This window comes from Trachinotus anak, unplaced genomic scaffold (genome assembly GCF_046630095.1).
Source record: "Trachinotus anak isolate AG129_WGS33_773 ecotype Australia unplaced genomic scaffold, CSIRO_AGI_Tana_v1 ptg000011l, whole genome shotgun sequence".
Classification (NCBI taxonomy): Eukaryota; Metazoa; Chordata; class Actinopteri; order Carangiformes; family Carangidae; genus Trachinotus; species Trachinotus anak.
In genome coordinates this window covers 17,160,100-17,181,648 of record NW_027273862.1, presented here as the reverse complement: position 1 = coordinate 17,181,648, position 21,549 = coordinate 17,160,100, and the positions used below count along the sequence as shown (strand labels likewise).

The 21,549-nt window shown below is 40.5% G+C and overlaps 1 protein-coding gene across 7 annotated transcripts; it reads right to left on the bottom strand.

Moving 5' to 3' along the window:
• Positions 1–1,031: 1,031 nt before the first annotated feature.
• On the bottom strand, positions 1,032–19,995 carry scube2 (signal peptide, CUB domain, EGF-like 2). Of its 7 annotated transcripts, none has more exons than XM_071489321.1 (23): positions 19,773–19,995; positions 19,180–19,299; positions 18,665–18,790; positions 18,129–18,263; positions 17,096–17,221; positions 16,859–16,975; positions 15,789–15,878; positions 14,998–15,114; positions 14,744–14,866; positions 14,135–14,251; positions 13,839–13,961; positions 13,384–13,500; positions 12,121–12,210; positions 11,847–11,969; positions 11,006–11,173; positions 10,450–10,656; positions 5,964–6,134; positions 3,957–4,124; positions 3,326–3,487; positions 2,989–3,186; positions 2,714–2,866; positions 2,520–2,599; positions 1,032–2,299 (listed from the first exon to the last, which is right to left on the bottom strand). In XM_071489321.1, exons 1-23 carry the CDS (start codon positions 19,858–19,860, stop codon positions 2,153–2,155), a joined length of 3,066 nt encoding a protein of 1,021 aa, XP_071345422.1. In that variant the 5' UTR covers positions 19,861–19,995; the 3' UTR covers positions 1,032–2,152. The 7 variants fall into 7 exon arrangements, with proteins under 7 accessions (XP_071345422.1, XP_071345426.1, XP_071345428.1 ...); XM_071489325.1 differs by having other exon boundaries at positions 19,180–19,296; positions 19,676–19,783; XM_071489324.1 differs by having other exon boundaries at positions 2,003–2,299; positions 10,450–10,653.
• Between the last annotated feature and the right edge of the window lie 1,554 nt (positions 19,996–21,549).

Below are 21,549 nucleotides of genomic sequence, written 5' to 3'. Positions count from 1 at the left end.
CTACTTTATACTTCTACATAACTACATTTTAAAGGGAAATATTGCAGTTTTTACTCCATTTATCTGGCAGATGTTGTTACTTTTCAGATTAAGATTTAAGATAAAAAAAATAATATTATTGTATATATTATTGTGTGTATGTATGTATATGTCTATATTTATGTATTATTATTATTAATATGTATAATTAGTATTTCAATTATTGATTAATCTATTGATTATTCAGTCAATAAAATTTCAGAAACAGTAAAAAAATGTACTTGATTTTACTTGTAATGAAGTATTAAAATGAAGGTTGACTTAAATTATGAATATCAATTGCATGTAAGCACTTGGATTCAAATTTGGGCAGGTCTTGTAAAGCTTAGTTGTAATATGTGCTGATGATGGGTCTAATGGAGATATAAAATAAGTTTATTCATCCCTAGGAGGTTAATTAAGAATTACAGAAATGGAAATGTTTCAGATATAAGTGGGAACTGTACATGTACATCTAAAATGAGTAGCTCATATTTAATATTTCACAGGCAGACAGTCAGAATATGTGTCTTTTCATATCTAAATAAGAGAATGGAGCAATGTGTTTCTGTCCAAATACTGTCTTACTAATGAATATATTTAAAGTTTAACTGGTCTAACAGGGCGGTCATGGTGTGTGTGTGTGTGTGTGTGTACTTGTACTTGCTACATAGTAAGGACAAAAAAAAGTATTTGACTAACAGAGTGAGGACATTTTGGGAAAGTGAGGACATTTTGGCCAGTCCTCACTTTTTGAGACACCTTCAAATCACATTTTGAGGGTTAAGACTTGGTTTTAGAGTTATGGTTAGAATTAGGTTTAGGTTAAGGTTAGGGTCAGGGTTAGGCACTCACTTGTGATGGTTACAAGTTACAAGTATGTGTGTGTGTGTGTGTGTGTGTGTGTGCGCGCATGTGTGCGTGTGTGTGAATATGTGAATGAACTATAACAGAAACAATTAAGTTCTGTTTCATGCCAAAAAAATAAAAGGCAGGAGAATAAAAACACAAAATAAGTTTCCTATCTTTATTTACAGCATATTAGATGTACAAAACCATAAACAATATACATACATGTATCATCTAAGACAGGTGAATAGCTCAATTTTACATGACTTTTCATTTCTTTTCATCGACTCTGACTTTGTATTATTCAGTTCCTCAAATCACTTCACTTAAGAAGTGAATGCTTGTCTTTGGTTTCTAGTTAATAATACAAAATGTACTGATGCATACTGGTGTCCTTTCACTGAAGCAGCTGATGTCTCACGAATTGCATAAAATCCACTGTCTTTTTTTGGAAAGTGAAAAGGTTTTTCAGGACAGTGGCATTCATTTAGACACCTTGGAATATCAAATACATCGGCCGCCAGCAATTGCATCAATGCTTTACTGTCAAAATGTATGTAGTTTCTACATTACATTAGCTTTTCACCTAAAACTTTTTACATCATATACAAAAAATTCATCAGAATAATTGCTTTTGTGGTGCCACTACTTCTTTAGTAGTGCCAATTTTCCCAAGAAAACATTTGTGCTATATTTGTTTCTGACAACAACAACTCATCAGCAACTCATCTCTACCTGCGAAAGCAGCCTATGTTAAAACTAAATACAGTAACACTGACAGTCAGTGTATATCTGTTTAGCTACCGTATTTGTTTTTTATCATGATGCTATTTGCAAAAGTCTCATAATGTTGGCATGTACAGTATTTAGCGATTATGAAATACACAGACTTGCAGTTTGGATTTAAATCCTGAGATTGTGACTTTAAAATCTAAAGGAAGGTATAAAGTCATTACAAATCTTATGTTGCTAATCAAAACACGTTTCCAAAATTTCCAAACAAAGGGAAGACATCCTGATTCCTGTAGATTTATGCTCGGTACCTCTTCACAGATCATATTTTCCCTCTTAAAGCTCCAGGTAAAAGTTCACTTGCTTGACTTCTCCACTTCCCCCTCAGGATCAGTTTTTATCAAGTGTGTGGTCCACTCCAGTATCACTCCATGTGAGAACAGATAACTACAGAATACTCTTACAGAGGTCAGTGGGAAAAAAAACAGATACTGTGGCCAGTATCTAATCTAAGTTTATCATAAAAAATCAAGAAACACTGTGGGAACCCTTCTTAAGGGCGAAGGAATCTCAGGACTTTGGAACGCAGGAAGCGGATGAAGGACTTAGGGAACATTTCTCTGGATTCTTGAGCTGTATAGTTGAAGAAGTTCTGTGGGTGAGCCAGGACGTCAAACAACGCCTTCATGAGCTTCTTGTCCTGAGGAGAAAATGTATTGAATTAATGAAAAGCAAAGACAGGCAGAGACAAACACAGCAGCAGTTTGTACTTCTACATGTCTCCAAAAGAGGGCGCCACATGCTCACAGGATTTACAACTACACAAACCAAGGAGTGAAGGGAAGTATTGATTTAAATAATCAATATAATTAATAACTTAGCTGGGGCATGGGTGTATAGAACAGTCAAAATATAGATACCTTTAGAATTTCCTGGTGATTCTCTGAAGCATATAATCTTCCATCTCTGACTATGTCCTCTATTAATTCTTGGTAGTCCTCTGAAACAAATGATGTCCATAAAGAGCTCATTAGTGTGACAAATCTAATCAAATATGTGTAACAAACAAGAGGCTGTAACATCGCATCTACAGGACAAAACATGTTTCTCTTACCATCATACGTCACATAAGGGACCTGGAAGCCTTTCCCACTGTTTCCCTCATTTGACCTGAACTGTATCCAAAGCCTCTTGGAGCGGGAGGTGAAAGCAATGGGACGTTCGTACGTCTGACAAGTCTCATAGGTTGTCACGGAGTTGGACAGAGCTGTGAAGTAAAGACATCAGCACACAGGACGGCATCTATAATTAGTTTACAACTTTAATGCTGTAATATGTCTGCAATAAAGTCCACCCCCCTGCCCCCAACACATTTTTTTTTTAACTCACAGCTTTTTCTCATTACTAAGTAGTCTCCACACTCGTCCTCAATAGGCAGGTAGATTTCGGGGACAACAATAAGGATTCGGCGTTTGGGCGGTGGGTTGATGGTCCAAGTGCATTCGATATTGGCTGGATAGTTCCCCGGGTAGTTGGGTGACTCAATGTAACCAGTAAAATCTCCCAGCTCTCCTCCACATTGTCGGTCTGTAAAGTGACACAGATGTGACCGATATGTTTGTTTTTCCTCTTGGTGCAGCAAGGTGAATAATCTGGAAATAAATCCTAAACTGCTGCTGTATTTCATTTTCTCTTCAGGGGCATTGCTGGGTGCAGACATACATACTTTTGCACTGCATGATGTTAGTTGAGCCATCAAAGTCGGTGGTGGTATTTCCAGGGCAGGCCACACAGTAGTTCTGCCCAAACTCCCCTTGATATGTGCCCATTGGACAGCGGATACAGCGGTGTGTGCTGGTGTTGTAGTAATGTCCTGGAGAGCATTGGACTGCAGGAGCCAAGGACAGTGATAAGGGCTGTTAGTTAATTTAATGCTTCCAATATTCACTTCCATAGTTAAATGTTCACATCTCTAAAATGGGTGTTTTTTTTAATGGTTTTTGATCAATTGAAAGATTAAATGTTATTCAGTGGGTTTAAAAAATCTTTTGCCATGTTGTGTTCAGCAAACCTTTTCAAACCTATTAGATTATACATAAAAATGTAATTGTATCAAACTAAAACCAAAACTTTCCCCCTTATTTTCTGATAAATTGATATCTAGGAGGTGTGTAGTTTTAATGACTTTGATGTAGAGATGATACAATAGCTGCAGAGGGCAGCAGAGTTCCTGTTAGCTCCAGAAGAAACATCTTCTCTAATCTCCATTTATGTTAAACATAAGAAACAAAGCAAAACTAAACTGGAGTTATTACGTTTTTAACCCACAACAACACTAACACAGAAGACTTTCACACCTTTGGTCTCACACTCCTGAAAGGTAACGGCACCACTGCGCTTGGTCACCAGGTTCCCTCCACAAGGGAAGCAGGAGGTGCGGCCCACCTCTGGCTGGTACGTTCCCAGTGGACAGGGCAGGCAGGGGATGAAGCCATCATGGGAGTACTGACCTGGGGAACACTGACCTGAACATACACAAACCTTGGGTCAAGTCAGAGTGTGAACTGCAAACACAGCAAAGCTTTTGGCCAGTTTTAGAACTGCGGCACTTGGATTTGTCTAATTTCAAAACTTTTTTTGTGGCACATGTGAAATAAAAAAAGAAAATTCTCTTCCCTTCCATTAAGGCAAGAGCCTGTGGTAAAGCTCAAGCAAATGTTAATGGAATGATGCCATCTCCAAGTGCACCTCCTCTCGCACACTCCCGGGTGACTAATACAAACTAGGTGCCAGTGGGAGTCTGCTGATAGCTTTTCTTGTTTAGTCTGTCAGAGGAGATGGGATCGAGGACTCAGCCCCAAAGTGACTGCGATAACAGCACAGGAGGAGACCAAAACATGGTGGCTCCTTTAGCTTTTATTCAGCCGACTTCACCTTATGAATTCAAATGCATCTTTAAGATCTGAGCTGAGCCTCTTTGGCTTTACACAAAGCAGAACATCTGCCTGGGAAAGATCTGTATCAAGGCACAATTGCTTCCTGTGTGGCTCATATACACAAAGCAGTTATTTATATTTTGGGCCTTTATTGCTTTTCCTGCTTTTTGTTATATTGTGTTTCCCTCTGGTTTATGCATTTTCAATTTTTCTTTTCATTGTTTATTGGGGACCAGGCAGTGTAGCTCTGTAGCTACCTATTGTGTGTCCACCTATTCTTCTTCATCTTCTTTTTCTTCTTCTGCCTGGACTCTATGGCAGTCCCTACAACAGTCTGGTAAAAAGTTCTGAAATGTGGCACACTGATTGGGGGCACTCCTGTGATGCTTTTCACCAAATTTAGTGTCTGTGCCTCAAGCGGCCTAGTGCCAACAACAGGTCAAAGTTGGAGGTGCATTCACGCATGTAACTTTTGAACCATATGCCTGATTTTTAAAAATGAGGTACAGCTGGATTTCTTGGATCAAGCACAGTTTAACACACCCTGATGATCCTCAGACCAATTTGTGATTTTCCAAAGTATTTGTTCATCACAGCCAATTGAAAATGGTGGCAAAGCTCCCGAACAGGTAGTAAGGTCATATCACAGCAATGCTTTTATGTATGAATGCTAAACTTTGTACATGGACTCAGGACCCAATCAGGAGGTAGCTCAAAAATCAGGTGCCCTTTAACTCTAGGGGGCAGTGCAAAAAAGAAAAATTGCAACTTGCCTTATAATTGTTTCTGTGTTTGCCCTAAAATCTGAATTCTTGTGTCTGGTGATAAAATAGAAGGACCCTTGGTCCAGTCTTTTCCAAAGTTGGCATAGATGCTTTTCAGACCAAGACTCACAGAGTTATCACATGCATTTTTGATTTGCCAAAGTATTCAATAATAACAGCCAATCGAAACTGACGGCAAAGGTGCCAAACAAGAAATCAATCATATCTCAGCCAATCTTTAATCAACTGACATGAAACTTGCTGTGAGTCCTAGCAACCATTGCTCTTGACATAATGACATTATGTATCCAAGGCAACTCTGGCCTGCTGGGCTGCTTGGCCCCAGCATTGTTGCTTGCAGCTATATTTTAGTATTTTGCTGCGCAGTGTAAATAATTGTCATTATCACAATATGGGAGCTTTGGACAGTCTGTCATACACCCATGTCTTGATTCAAATATTAGTGAGTACACTTTCAATCAAGACGTTAGAATGCCTGGGGAGGTACAGTACATTTTCAGTATTAATAATATATATAAAGACAAAGCAGTTTATTTATACAATGAAAATCATGACAATATTGTTCATGTGTTCATTTTTTGTATTTGACTACAACAAGATAATTTCAGCAATGTCCAGTTGTTTGTTGAACACAGTGACTTACCTCCACACTCTGACATGTTTCGAGCTCCAACCACCCTGGAGACTTCTCTTCCCTCAGGTCCAGGACAGACCTCACAAGACATCTGTCCCTCCTCATCCTGATATGTCCCAGCTGGACACAACACACACCTTCCCTGATCCCCGTTGTAGTAGGTCCCAACACTGCAGCTCACTAACACACAACAGGGGGATGACAACAACATAGATTAAGGATTGTTAATTAAATTGAGTATACGCATACTGAGTATACACGGAGCAAATTGTAGCTTTGGCTTGCAATGTTTCTCTAGGGAATGATCAAGCTTGTGGTTGTTTGTCATATAAGCGAGGTGATAGTTTTGTCTTATACCCACATCGACTGCAGATTCATTTGGAGTCACCTGGGAGTGAATGCCGATTGGACCCTTTTCCATTGCTGACAAAAGTCAGCATGTCTTAGTAGGTTTTTTGACCAGTGGAAAAGAGGCTTTAGTGTTGTGGTGAGTTACGTTTCTAAATGCTTAAACACATCTATTATTCTCTCAAAAAGAATACTGTGATATGGAATCAAGCTAAAACAAATTTAATTCTTCAAGGACGGTGAAATCAAAGATTTTCCTCAGAAACTAAAAACAAACACTTAAGACTCAAAACAGACGCATGTGTCTGAACTTGTAATTTACATCAATTTAGCAGACAGATCAGTGTCAGGTAGCGCTCGACTACAAAAACCATAAGAGCGGAGATAGACAGTGTAAAATGCAGACATGAATCAACAAATATAGCAGCACGCCCTGTGGCTACATATAATCAAACAGTCGTAACCACACTGTAGGTTTACACTGTAAATACAGCAGCTCAATTGCATGACAAGGCCATTAAAGTAAAGTAACCCAGACTTCATCAGCTGCCTCTTAAGTGTAATCAAACAGAACCATGCACATACTTGAAAAGGATAAACACATTGAAGAGCAGCCAGGTAACTATTCACCACCTTCAACACATTAAAGATATTAACTGATTCTGATCAAGTTATCCACCAGCTGACAGTCTGGAGACCTTTACTTGCACAGGAATGAACATTACAAGTATCTTTGGCCTTGCACTTCAGCACAGCATACAGTGGTGCAGTGAGCTAAACACTGTGCTTGACAGAGAAAAAAAGTGCAGTTAAAGACAGCACTCAATAGATATCAGTGAGATAACCTCTGATAGATAAGTACTCATAAACAGTAGCAGGAAAGAGCACACCATGTTTATTGCATGCTGGTGCATTATTAAGCACACAAACCTTTACATAACTTCTTTGAATGTTTACAACTTAGGACACAGTGATCATTGTGTTCTTAGTGTGATGGGTGAAGTTGTTTATTAATATAAGCATATGTCAAAATGGAGAAATATCAATGGCCAAGGGTCACGGTTATGTAGATCTCCCTTACTGGCTTTAGGTCATGACTGAATTGAATGAATGGAGATATTGAACTCAATGATTCTTAGTGAATGAATAGAAACAGGTTAATAATCCAATTTCCTTAAATACTGTAATGTTAACATATGTAACTCACTTTACAGGCAAAGACACATAGAACTTATAAGAGTATGTTTATTAGTTGTGTCTGGCAATTTCTTTGTCATTTTTAAATGCAAAGTCTGATTCTTGATACAAAACAGTGCAAGGCTTGATATTAAACAAAATAGTTTTGTTCATTACTCACATTAAGTGTTGTCTTTTTATATTATTTTTCATTAGTTTGCAAATCAAAGTAGACTCTTGAGAGACACACATGCATACAAAATCCCAGCATTAACCTGTTAAAATGCTTATGCAATTCAACCTAATACACCCTTACAAAATCACTGAGACAAAAGAGCCACAGCCCTCTCCACATCTGCCTTTGTGCCCCGCATCTGACACATCCTAAAGTTAATATAACATGGCTGTAACATCAGGGAGGAACTTTTAATACCACCATAAGCACCCTCGACTCTTTTAAAAGCAAACACAGAAGCAAATCAAAGAGATTATTTCCCTCTTATCTCACCAAAGTGCAAAGGCTTGATTAAAGGGACTAAAGCAGCGTTTTGCTTTGGTTCCTCCCATTCAGAGTGATGCCTGTAATTAATTTGGGGAACTGCTGTGTCTGTCTGATGGTCTTAAGAACTTGACTTGAAAACTGAAGCTGATCTCACACAAGAATAAATCAATTAAATCCAGGGCTTTTAGCACAAAATGTGCCTCAGTTGTTACCTTTAAGCTGTCTGTAAGCAGAGAAACCACTATCTCCAAAAGCTCAACACACAAAGCGTTAACGTAGATCCATTATATGTGGCTCAGCAAATTGTTAGATTTTCCTCCAAAGAAAGAAAATGTAATTCTCTCAAGAGCAGTTCATTTTTTGAAGCCTATTGTTTATTCTGAAAGACCACGAGGAGCCATCTTTGCATTGTCCTCTAACAGCTTTTATTTGACAGAGGGAAGCAGTGAGAGAGGAGAGAGAGTGAGAGTGAAAGAGAAAAAAACCTTGAAGCCTTTCAAATGCAAAGAGCGGTTCTATAGAGTCCTCGAATTGATGGCCCCAAAGAGGTTTAAAAGACCTTTCACCTCTATTCAAGTCCTCAGTCTTTGCCTACTTGATGACATAGGAAAACACTATGGTATCACAGTGGTTAGAAGCTGAACCCAATAAAAGGGGTCAGGTTTCTGAATCCCCCCATTCTGCTTGGCCCAATCGCTGCTCGCGCCCATCAAGCAGAGGCCCAAACAGCTGATGCTAATTGATTCCCATGGTGTGGATGAAGTCAATTCTCTTTAGCAGTTTAGTTGCTGGGGGTCATGCAAAGTGGCCCCAGCTGGGGGGCAGGGGGGACACAGCACTCAAACTGCCAGCTTGAATCAACAGCACTTCCTAAACATCTTCAATGTTAAAACAAACACGCAAACAAGTTGACTACTTGTGATGCAGTCACTTGCTGATAATGAAGAGTGAAAAGATTAACAACAGTGCAAATAGGCAACTGAAGAACAAAATATTTATATAATTAATAAACTATATCAACTATATAATCATATACAGTAAACGGAGACTATGAATAAAAATTCAAAATCAAAGGAGAAAAGTGCACAAAGGTGAAAGCATTTCTGAAAGCCTCCTGTGCATTTTCTCCAAATGCACAGGAGGCTGAGGCAGTGAGAAAAAGTCCCACATGGGGTTTTCAATGGAGTGGGCAAACTGAAAAGGACTAAACTGTGCTCCGGACTAAGCCAGAGCGGGAGGTGGGGGAGGAGGGGAAAATATAGCTCCTTTAAAGAGCTGGGGGTTAAGAAGAATGCCTTTCAGGCCCCCCCCCCCCCAACCCTTCCTCTCCCAAATTACATGTCTACACCCTGCCATGGCCAATAGACTGCTTAATGTTGACCAGAAACCATAGCGGGGGAGTTAAGGAATCAAGACACTTAAGGTCTGTGTTACTGAAAGATAGAAATAATGCACGGACGCAGATTAGGTTCAAATCCTGTCAGAGCAGCTCAACATCAGCAACATGCAATATGCAATGTAAAGCTGATGATTGTCTTTCAACAAACATTACCTAAAGAATCTAAAGGACAGCTATGGTTTCAGACAAGTTTTGGTTTCAAGTTAAGGTACAAAAAACTATAACATTTCTATCAGTTGTCATATTCCTCTGTGGTTCAAAAGGGGAAAACAGAAATCTTAAACATAACGAAGTTTATAAAAGATCTGAGTTCAAATGTCTTGAACATTGGTGGTAGACACGCGCATATCGAACAAAGCGCATACCATTTGAACAAATATTTAGACATCTCAACAGAAGAAAGGCACCAGTTTCCTCTCACTGATATCAAGTGGGCGTGCAGCAGGCAGCAAACTTACTGTGAGGCCCGCAATTAGGGGCGGCAGCCAGAGAAAACACATGCCAGCCTTCAGCCTTCTAACACTGAGAGTGCGCGTTCATATTCAGTGAACATTTCCTCCATCACAAGTCATATATAAAACCCAACTGAGAGGCAAAAGCCACCAGGAGACCTGCCTTCAGTCATCATGTCACACTCTTATCCCAAAGAGATGCTGGAAGATCTCACAGCTCGGAGGAACCGACAACAGTCTCTCTGTTCTCCCATTCAAGCTCTCTCTCCTCTCCAACTGGCTTGTTACAGCATGTCTGCAAACCAAATATGGCACTCATCTGGCCAACACCTGCTCCAAATCCAATCATTAAACCAGCTTGTCTAAATATATCTTACTGGCATGGACCATTTCAATTACTTAAAGTCAAGACTGTGAGTCTGCAGTGTGCATATTGGCAACTCACAGCCACTGCTGCCTTGTTAGGTGTAACAAAAGTGGTTGGACCTGCACTTTTGAGAGATGAAAACCATCAATATCTAAAGTAGAAGTGATGTCTGGCTAAATGATAACTGTCCCGAACTTTGCCTTGGTTTCTGCATCGAATAATAAAGTGAACTGGATGAAAACCAAACTCACCACATTTCCTGCCCATTAGCACCTGTCCTCCCACACAGTGTCCTGCCAGCTCTGCTGGCTGATCCGGATTCTTGGATAGCTCGTAGTCAGACCCGGCAAAGTGGAGGTGGAACTGTTCCCGGTTGATCGACTTCCTCAGGGTCCTGATGGTCTTCCTGAGCCTCTTTTCTGAGCGTCGGCGCACACAGTTCAGGTCACAGCTCTCTGCTGAGAGAAGCACTTGATACCACAACTGTTTCCAGTGCAAAATTTCATCTGACACACCTCTAAGTAAACTGTGAATTCATGCCTGGATGCCCACATGCTTACCTAGGCATTCACATAAAGAGCACTCCAAGTCAGAGAGGGAACACTTCTTTGCCATCATTCATATAGAAAAAAAGAAAATAAAACCCCAAACCTAGAGCCCACCACCACCACCAGAGCCACGTCAAAACAGGAGATACTTTAACAGTTTGGTTTGTTTAGTGACGAACAGACAGCAGCGAAAGACAGAGGTGGAGAACAAGAAGCATAGGTCACGAGCGAGGCAGGAAGCGCCGAGAGACCAACCAACCTGTTACCTCCTCTAGGTTCACATCCAGCTCAAACTCAGCTGTAATCGAGGAGCCATCCTCCTCGCCAGCTTTCCTGCCGTGCCGGCTACGCATTCGCTGTCCGGATGAAGTGCAGCGCAGGCTCACATAGCTGAACTGGACATTTTCAGTGAAGAGGAACCTGCTATCTGTGGACATGGGAGACAAACACCCCCCCAGAACCACGCCACGCCACAGCCAGCAGACACATACAACACAAACAAATGCACAATTGTTAAAGAAATTCACAGACCACATTACAGAAAATGAATTTTGATTTTAAATTGAAATTTAAAAGAGTCCTTGTATGCAGTTAGTCTGATCATTTTTTTCCATGCTGCAAAAAGAATGGGATGTCACTGTGTTAATTCCCTTTATTTGAAACATCCCTCACAGTAACTGTGAGGGATGTAAAACACCAGACCGAAACCCTCTGGAGAAGCAAAATAATCTTACAATCGGAACCCCATTTGATTGATGGCTAGGTCAGACCTAACTGAAAGGCATGCTATGGCTAATTACATCCTCCCCTGTCACTGCCAGTCAAAGTGCTGTGCTGAGACATTCAAGACACTCAAAACCACATCACGTTCCCCACAAATTTCTTTCACATTTGCCTTTGGTTGTTGCTTCACTTTGAAGCAGCCATCAGGTCTGCTTTATCCTCTAAAGATTGAGGCTTTAGATTCTGGCAGTTTTTGGTAAACCCAAAATGTTTTTTAATCAGTAACATGAAAAAGCTGTAATTTTAATCCTTGTATATCTGTAATCTGTCTTGTGTTTGGATGCATTGTTAGGCTTGTTGTGTGGCAAACTCTGTACCTGAGTGTGCTGAGTTTAAGATCTCTTTGAGTTTCTCTTGACTTCGTTTTAAGTTGCACTTTGCAGTTCCAGACTTGAAAGTGGCGGTGGTCTTAATACGTGGAACACTGGCCATTTCTGGACCTGCGGGACAGAGGAACACAAAACCTTGTCATTTTGATCTACTGATATACTACATCAAGTGAAAACAAGGAAAGCCCAAGTTGTTCCTGAGTTACAGTTTTGTGTGGCAGAGCGGAAAGATAGATGTAAATCTGGGATGTTTTGTACTTGCCTAAGCAATACAAGCCACTGTTGTTCTTTTGTGCGTCAGCCAAGCAGGGCAGAGGCATTCCACAGGTCACCGTGTAGGAATCCTCCGTCCCTGAAAACACACAAGAGGCCATGACACACAGACCAACACTGACAAAAGTTAGGGCCACAAAAGCCAAATAAGAGAGCAAACAGGAAACATGTGGGAACACGACAGGGCGCTCTGCAGACCGATGCTGATGACTGTTCACACAAACTAGATCTAGTTGTGCTTAACAGCTTAACTTACTGACTAATTATGTTTCCTTTAGCAGGCCTTAGCCGTGCCGCATCACTATTCCAAAACACAGCTGCATCAGGAGATATCTGAGCTGTTCTATACCATGCTGCTTGCATCTTATCGTGCCAAAAACATAATGGCACACTTTCATATCATTGGATTGGATCAAACATGTTGCAGAGGTTACTAATCTTATTATTCGCCACATATACCGTATAGGTACCTCATTGTTTGTTATGCTTTGTCAGAGCTCTATTGACGTCCATTCATCCCTTGCAATGTTTCAAGCTAACATGAAGATCACAAAAAAATATCTATATATATGGTTATATCTATCTATAAATATGGTTTAAATTTAGACCAACTTTTAGAGCAACTTTTATCAAGTAGGCTATTAGTATTAGTGGCTAACCTTGGTGCATTAGTCAACACACCTCCTCGCTTATAAATATTTTGGTCCAATTCCACTTGGGTGTTTAATAGAGAATATATGACTCAGTATTGTGAACTTGAAGTTACCTTTTCGGTTGCCACAGCACAGCAGCAACTTAATAGAGGTTTAGTGGATGATTGATTACGACTGTTGAACCTCTGGAAGGTCTTAGATCTAAACGGCCACAAAGGTTAGCCATCGAGGACGAAGTTGTTGCTCAGTTGCAGTGAGTCTAAATCTCTATCTACGGCTGTGATAAAGCGCAGAAAAGTGGGAGCAGAGCAGTCATGTTTTTATCTGTCTGATGAATAATAAGAGCAGGAACATAACAGAGTTGGCAGTGATTCCAGTACTGTGTAGTTCTGCAGGTCAGCTTTGGTTCATGAGAAGAAAACACTCGAAAAGAAGATGGATCTGCAGGTGAAGTGATCAACACGTGATCCTGCTGAGAGAAACTATTTCCTCTGCAGTGCTCGTCTTCTAGAAACTCAGTAAGAACAAGCCCTAACCACACAAGGACATTGCGGCACAGGTCAATTATGGTACATAGAGATCTAGCTCAGCCAACTCACCACTGCTGATATGAACTTGGGACTGGCATGTCAGGAAGCAGCGGTCCCCTCCCTCCTGCTTACTACAGTTCAAGGTGGGTTTAGAGTGGGGTTTTGCAGGTGGTAAACCCTCAGCCTCTAGATAGAAATCACAACAAAACTCCAAGGTAAAAAAGAACACTTTTGAATATAAGAGAAAAGGAAGAAGCACATGAAGATGTGGCACAAAACATCCTGACAGCAGCAACAGCATCACAGCATTTTGGATGTTTTACTCAAGCACGAGAAAACCAGGTGACAGAGAACTGAAGAGGAAAAAAAAGAGAACAGAATTCAAAGTATCTCCTGTTTTTGTCCCCCAAGTTTTAGTCCAAGATGTGGGATGTTGTACACTCTTTTATTACGCAATTTCCAAGGAGACAGGACAACAGTACCCAACAGATGTGCCTGTAATATAGGAAGAGGCACCAGCTTACCAATGCAGTCCTTTTTGTTCCAATGTAGTTTATAGCCAGGATGGCAAAAGCATTCAAATCCACCCATGGTGTTCTCACAACCCTGCTCACAACCGCCATTGTTCACACTGCATTCATTTATATCTGAGAGGAAAATGGAAAACCATTATTATAATTACAGGCTCCATTTTTCCAACACATCATTGAGCAAGTGCACACATTTGTATGCTGTTTAGCCTGACACATCTCTGTACTGAGCACTTGTGTGTTACGCTCAAGTTGTTATGTGTAGCTCCCTCCACCTAACTTAGTCTCACCTCCGCAGTGGGCCAGTCCATACATGGTGTAGCCTTTGTTGCACAGACATTGAAAACCACCGGGGGAGTTCACACACGTGTGATCACATGTCCGCTCAAAAAAACACTCATCTATATCTGTAATCAAAATCACACAGATGACATAATAGCAGGGCAGTTAGTTGCAATCTTCATCAGGAGGGATTTCCCACCCACAGACACACATCAGCATTTGATCCTGAACTCAGTGAAATGTGACGTGCACAGGGTGCTACATCTTGTAAAAGTCCACTGGCTTTTGATAGTAATTATAGGTAAAAAGAAGGCAGTGCTTCATTGAAATGTCTTAAACGTAACTGCATCAGGTCAAAGGTTAAAGGCATAAACCCTGATCCAAAGGTAAACAAAAAGGTCCCATTACCAAAAATCAAAGCTGGACTTTAAAAAAAAAAATCAATTTAGAGAATAACTTAAAATTTATTTGGTCAAAAAAAAGATTAGACCTTTTAAAAATAATCACGAGAAAGGATGGGCATGGGGACAATGGATGTCAGAAACATATCCTCATGTTATGATGTCCTGTTCTGTCTTTGAGGAGAACAGACAGGAGGAGTCAGGGGTCATTTCTACCTTGACAGGAACGTTCATCTGTCAGCAGCTTGAAGCCTTTTCTGCAGTTGCACTCAAAGCTGCCGATGGTGTTCCTGCAGAAGTGTTCGCAACCGCCGTTGTGAAGCTCACACTCATCAATATCTGTGGGAAAAAGGCGATATCTTGACAACACTTTAGCAAGACTTCCCATACAAATGCACTAAGTTGAAAGGCAGTACCATGAGTCTCATGCTCCTCTCTGTGGAGGACTTTTTGTGGACCGCCAATCTGACCTTTGCATGTTTTTCCATCCGGTTGCAGTGTGAAGCCAACGGGGCAGCTGCAGCGCACGCCTGTGGATGTGTCTTTACAGGTGCAGTCACACCCCCCATTGTTCACTGCACAGGTTTCTGAAATTGCAACACACAACATGAATGTATGTGTATGACCTTCCTCCTCGTGAAAAATGCTACATTATTGTTCCATGTCAGATACTAGATCCTAAACCTTGAATGACTGAACGCTGTACTCTCAAAACACCAGGACTACAGTGTCAACATAATATTACAAATATACTTCTTCTTTAACCATTGTCTAAACCTCTGTCTGTAGAGTGAACAGCACAAATAAATATGTTAGGTACATGTTGCCCTTTAGGCTCGATCTAATAACGTGTATTATTTATAAGACAAGAACGCCTGAGCTGGTTTGCTACCCGTGTATTTACTAAAATGCCATAGATATAATGTTTTACATGTATGGAATGACCCAGAATCACACAACTGATAAATACTAACTATACAAGAAAAGATTCACACTCTGCCCATCCCAAATGGAAAGAAAACGTGAAATGTGCCACACTGTCACAAATGCATATTTTTCAGGGTGGAAACTGGGGGCGAGAAACCGAGTGTGTAGTCATTTCACAGTTTGCTCAAAAGACTGAGGAATGCAATGGTTTACTAGACATTACTCCTCTCTCCTGTTTAACACCCCCGAGTGGTTCCTGGCAGCGCAACATGCCGTCAGGTGAAAACACAGATTCGAGCTCCTGGCCTCTGAATGCAGACAGTGTGATCATTACCCATTAGAAGTCTTCGTTTGACCCGTTTGTCCACCTCAGTGACGGATGTGGCGTTGTGTTCTGAGGACTCGACGGTGGCTTCATCTCGCTCTGTGACGCACACAAAACCAGTCATCAACAGTGTGTATTGGTGCACGAAATCATTACGTTTACCAAATCACACAAGCACCATGACCAAGCCTATTGGCTTCAGCTGTGGGTGTTTGTGTTGGCCACCTCAGTAACCAGATGTATATTTACACTTGAGATATTCAGCTTGTAGTGGCTTGGCGTGCCTCAGATAACACTGCAGATCACTAAAGTGAATCTGGAGACAACGTCGCACTGATATGGCTGGACCTCACACACACTGCTGCTGGATGTTGGAGGGAGAGATATTACCCAATATCTGACGGCTGATCCTTATCCTTCATAACCATTGTGTGGAAGAATGCACACTGCCTAACAAGGAGAACTGACAGAGAGATATGTTTCCAGTTACTGTGTTTTCATTCATTCATCTAGATAACCTCTACATTACTAAAGAAACAAAGTCCAGTCCATAGTGTTGGTGGCTCCTGGAATGTGCACTCCCTGTTTTGTTATTTTCTGTACAGAAATCATTCTTAGGAAACATTTATCAGAAACAAGAATCCAAAACACTAATTATACCTTTGTCATATCCATTCTGTTTATATTTATGTAAAAACAACCAGCCAACACCGGCGTATGCTTCACTCACCAACTTTCTACACAGCTTTCAACCAAATCTCGCCTTGCTCATAACTCAGAGAAAGACTGTGAGATGTGAAAAAGCTGTGAAGTGGACCTTAAGCTGAGAAAATTCTATTTTCACGTTCTCCCAAGACGCCATGTTTTTTTTTTGTTTTTTTTTTTTGGGGTTGCATCATTATACCAATCTGATATCTTTGGTATCTTTGGAAACTTTTCGGCCTCTTTAGAATTTGCAATAATGAGTGGCTGCACAGCATGCTTTTAAAGGGGCGTTTTAAAAATGGAAGTGAGATGTCTTACACGCTTTAACGTCCCCTGTGTTAAGCAACAACTGAGTCTGCAAACATTGTGCTTACCGACACACGACGTCTTGTCAGGCTGCAGGGTGTACCTGACGTGACACCTGCATACGGGACCGTTCTCTGTGTCCTCGCAAGTGTGCTGGCAGCCTCCGTTGCCATGGTTACAAGTCACTGCAGGGTCAACAACATACAAGCATGAGCCAAATTGTCAACACAACATTTGAAGCCAACTGCATGTGCGTCTATGTAGGTGTGTAGTGTGAAATCAGCTTCGTGCCGTCGAGCACGTACAGATGCAGCCTCTCTGGTTCCTGGCGAGCTCGAACCCTGGACGACACTCGCAGGCCACACCTCCTTTGGGTGTCTCTTTGCAGATGTGGGCGCAGCCGTGCTCCTTATTCATACAGTTGAGGCCCTCTGGGACAGAATGAGGGAGAGAGGTACACAATGAAACTCTCCTACAGTGACTGACCAGCTACACACAAAGGCACACATAGTGAGAGCTTAGTCTGGCATCCTCAAAGACACTGATTGTTCTCACGCCTTACACAATTCAAAAACATCGACCACTGTGTTATTTTTAGCACTTCCAGGGAGGAATAGAAAAAAAAAGTTGTTCGAAAGTTTATTCTGTGAAAACAAAGCTCTGCAAACTCCTCTAGTGTCTGCAACATACCCAATAATGCCTCCAGCTGAAAAATGAGATTATGAAGTGCCATTTATATAGATAGGTCACAGCTGAGTGGATCGGTCCACAGGATTTAAAAGCGTTGTCAAGACCCGATGGAGTGGAAAGTACTTGCATTTAAGTTGACTTCAATCAAGAAGACAAAACAAAGGCACTTCAGACAAATCTGTGACACAGACCACATAGACCCAAGTGTTGCAGTTATTAGCTTATTTTGTTCTGTGGGACTCAGAGATCCTTTTCCCACAGCATGTTGCTGCTGCGGATAAAAGCTCAGTGACGGGAGCCAGCTTGAACCTGTCACCCCTCATTGTGCTGTCAGTCTTACATTTGTATGTGAATATTGGAGCATTTGCTAGATAATTCTCTGTCTTTTTTCATGGCTTAATACAATTAGCACATACAAGCTCCCCCAAACACAAATAATACAAACTCGCAACCTCTTTTATAAATGAATTAGAAACTGTTAAAAATGTCTCTTCCTCCAGAAATTTTAACCATGTTTAAATGTGTGGGAGTGCTGCAGAATATCTTTAGTAATTCTGGATTGTACTCCGGGCGCTGCACATCTGTGCTGTCAAGTTCATGTATGCAGGCGTAGCTGCTGTTTACAAAGTGTGCATGTTGTACACTCACCCACAGACCGGTGGATGCATGTGTGCTGGTTGTCACTGAGGAAGAATCCCTCTTTGCAGCGGCACTCATAGCTGCCCATGGTGTTGACACAAGTGTGTTGGCACCCACCATTGTTGAACTTGCATTCATCCACATCTACAGGACAGTGGAGTAACTGCATTAGTTAACTGTGTTTATAAAACTCTGGAAAAGTTTTTGTTACTTCCACTAGAATTTTCAGAAATTTGTGCTTAACTCATCAGTTTTTGTCCAGTGTTTACAAACATTGCAAATGTAATTAAAGCTTTTTCAAAACAATTCTTAGCCATAAATATTTATGAGTCTTTTAAATCACGTCATGAACAAAACCAAAACTGTTTGCATTAAGCTACATTTTAAAAGTTTACCAGAGAGGCCTCAAGAAAAGAAGTCTGAGTGAGTGTGAGAAACTTCACATCCAGCCCACACAAACATCAACTCCCCACCATCAGAGATGATGATCCCAGCTCTGTCTATCACAAAAGGTTATTTACTCGGGGGTCTTTAGCTGACCTTACCTAGACAGTTATGTCCGTCATGCGCCAAATTGAATCCGTCATAACAAGTGCAGCGATAATTGCCTGGTATATTGTTGCACTCATGAACACAGCCACCATTGTAGTCCAAGTCGCATTCATCAGTGTCTGAGAAGTAAACACCACACAAATCAATGTTCACCTACTGATCAAAAGTTAAAGTGCAAAACATTTTGTAAGAACAGGGACTTGAGTGCAATCTAAATGTGTGTGGGGTATAGTTGAAATAACTATGAGAAGAATGAATAGGTACAGAAGTCACAAATGTAATGATCCTGTAGGAGTTCAGGAGTGATGCCACAACAGATGAAACATTGTGGTGATATTGTAATTACAAACACGGAGTTAATATAACAAACATCTAACCTATCCAAATTCCATCCTGCATTAAAAAATATGTGGCTACCCATCCAAGCTCTGTGATCCCACTTTGAAACTTGGAAGGTTTTGGTAAGCAGATATGAATCAAGCAACTCAACAAAGAGGAAACACATTACCTTCGCAGTGTTTTCCATCTCCTTTAAAGCCTGCTTTACATGTGCACTTGTATGAGCCTTGGGTAGTCTGACAAATAGCATCAATGTGACAGCCATCACTTCCCTCTGCACAGGGATCTGCTGAAATCCATACAGGTCTTTAAGGTCATGATTAACAAAACACATTCACATACCCTTTTAAATCAGATAGCGTGACATTTACCATATAGGCACTTAGGTTTGTCATGATTTGTGAAAATATACAAAAAGACAAGCGAGGAAATTCGGATTTAACTGATAAACACTAAAACATTAACTTCCCTACTGATAATAATAGTAGCCTTCGGCAGGCAAATTGAAAAATCCAGTGAAAAAATTAACCTGAGAGTTAATAAGTCACATACAAAATAAAACGTGTGTCAAAAACGCATGTGTATAGGGAGCACATTGACCCCCAGGGAAAAAGTCATTTTACACAGCTACACATTATGAAACTAAAGGAAAATTTAAAAGTCACCATCAGGCAGACAACAAGAGCGCACTCCTGAAAGCGTGCGTAAAGTTGCCCTCTCCACGACAGGAAAACACAACACACACACTCACTACAGTCCCACCTCGAATCTCTGGAAGCGCTGCGCTTTGGCGACTATTTAACAAGAGCAAAAACAAACAAAAGTCCCTTGCGGCCCAAATAGCTCCCATGGTGATATGATCCAAGTTTAGAGGTCTTCTCAAAAGGACGCGTACGCACTGAAGTCGTGACCGAGCGTCCGCCTCATTTTCATTCTAGCCTGTCAATCTGCCTCACAAGGGGCTTTTGAAAAGAGAAAGGAGTAAGTGTGTGTGTGTGTGTGTGTGTGTGTGTGTGTTTGAAAGACAGCGAGAGCGTGCGTGCGTGCGCATACATGTGAGAATAAAAAAAAACCGAGCTGCGTCAAGTCAGTCATACAGCCAGTGCAAAACCGGAAGTGTTGTGACTTTGCGTAAAACGTTACAACGTCAGTGCGCTTGAAGAGACTTTTATTTTGAAAGCTATAACCGGAAGTCCTTTGGTAAACCTGACGCGAATGAGTGGGGTCAGTTATGTTATACGTTCATATTTAAGTTTTCATGCATTTCAGTAGCTTAAGTCAGTAACTAGGTTTTACACCTAAGCTATGTGGTTCATCAGATTCTGACTTTTATTTATTTCAGAAACTGCAAAGGAAAAGTGGCCCAGTAGAGACAGTCACATCAATTTTTGATGAATTTGGTTTCGACTGTCTACCTGCCCATCCATGCTCAGTACTGTGGAGATTCTGGGTGTATTTTAGCTGAAAAACTATTTAAATACAGTAAATGAAAAAGTAAAAGAACGTGTGCAGTAGCAATTTGGTGGAGTTTCTAAAACGGCCACAGACATAGTTAAAAATCAATTAAAGTAAAACGCAAAAAGAAAACTTAAATAACCAAATACAATTTTTACGCTCCAAGGGGTTTAACTGTGCAAGACCTGTGCACAACCCATACATACATGGCAAAACCCCGTTGATTAAAAATTTCAATGTAACTCTTGCCCACCACCTGCAGGCGCAGTTAAATATTACAACCATACTTTTTTCCTTTTTTTAAAATTTTTTTATTTTTTTAATTACATTTCTACTTTGTGGTACAGTATACAAAAAAAGCATTGAAAAACATCTACATTGCATGTTCAAAGGAAGTGCACAAAATTAAAAACAGATTTTTCTGAAAGGCTCTCCACCAGTTGTCTCAAAATTTCAGTTAAAAAAAAAGGTTTGTAATAAATAAATATAAATTACATGAGAATCAGAATGAAAAGGTCAGGTAATTCATTAAGGCACATCTCACATCCCAAAATGTACCTCACAAAAACAATATGGCAACTCCCAAAGGACAAAAACAAGCTTATTTTCCAGCTTAAAAGGAAGCAGCATTTCTCCTTTTAATAAGAATAATAGAACATGTTCAGCATTTAACTACCCTGCCGCAGAAAAGGTTATATATTAAGCAACTTTACAGAGCATTGTCTGTCAATTCATGAAGTTTGATATTGGAAACAATATGGTAGAAAAAGCAACCGTTGTCACTGCAGTATTGATTTGAGAGACAGTAAGCACACCATGGCTGAAACTGTGCAATCTGAGCATTATAAACAACATAAGAAATATCTTGAGACAATTATGAATTGTGATTAGGAAAATGTAAAGTTATTGCTGAAATAATTGATGCTTTTTACAAGCCAATTTGGTTGAATAAAGATCCACCACTTTACACTATAATAGTGAAAGTGACAGTCCCAGAGCACTTCTCACATTCATAATGTCTGCATAGTTTGAACATGGACAATTGTATCTGAATAAATTACACACAAATTATCACAAACACATT

What these genes read in the sequence shown, in the direction of transcription:
- scube2 (XM_071489321.1), bottom strand. Translation starts at nt 19,860, where the DNA reads ATGGGAGCTATTTGGGCCGCAAGGGACTTTTGTTTGTTTTTGCTCTTG. An exon ending in TCAGGAGTGTGAGACCAAAG is followed by an intron (nt 3,488 to 3,956) that starts GTGTGAAAGTCT and finishes TGGCTCCTGCAG; the next exon opens with TCCAATGCTCTCCAGGACAT. An exon ending in CCCTTATGTGACGTATGATG is followed by an intron (nt 2,600 to 2,713) that starts GTAAGAGAAACA and finishes CATTTGTTTCAG; the next exon opens with AGGACTACCAAGAATTAATA.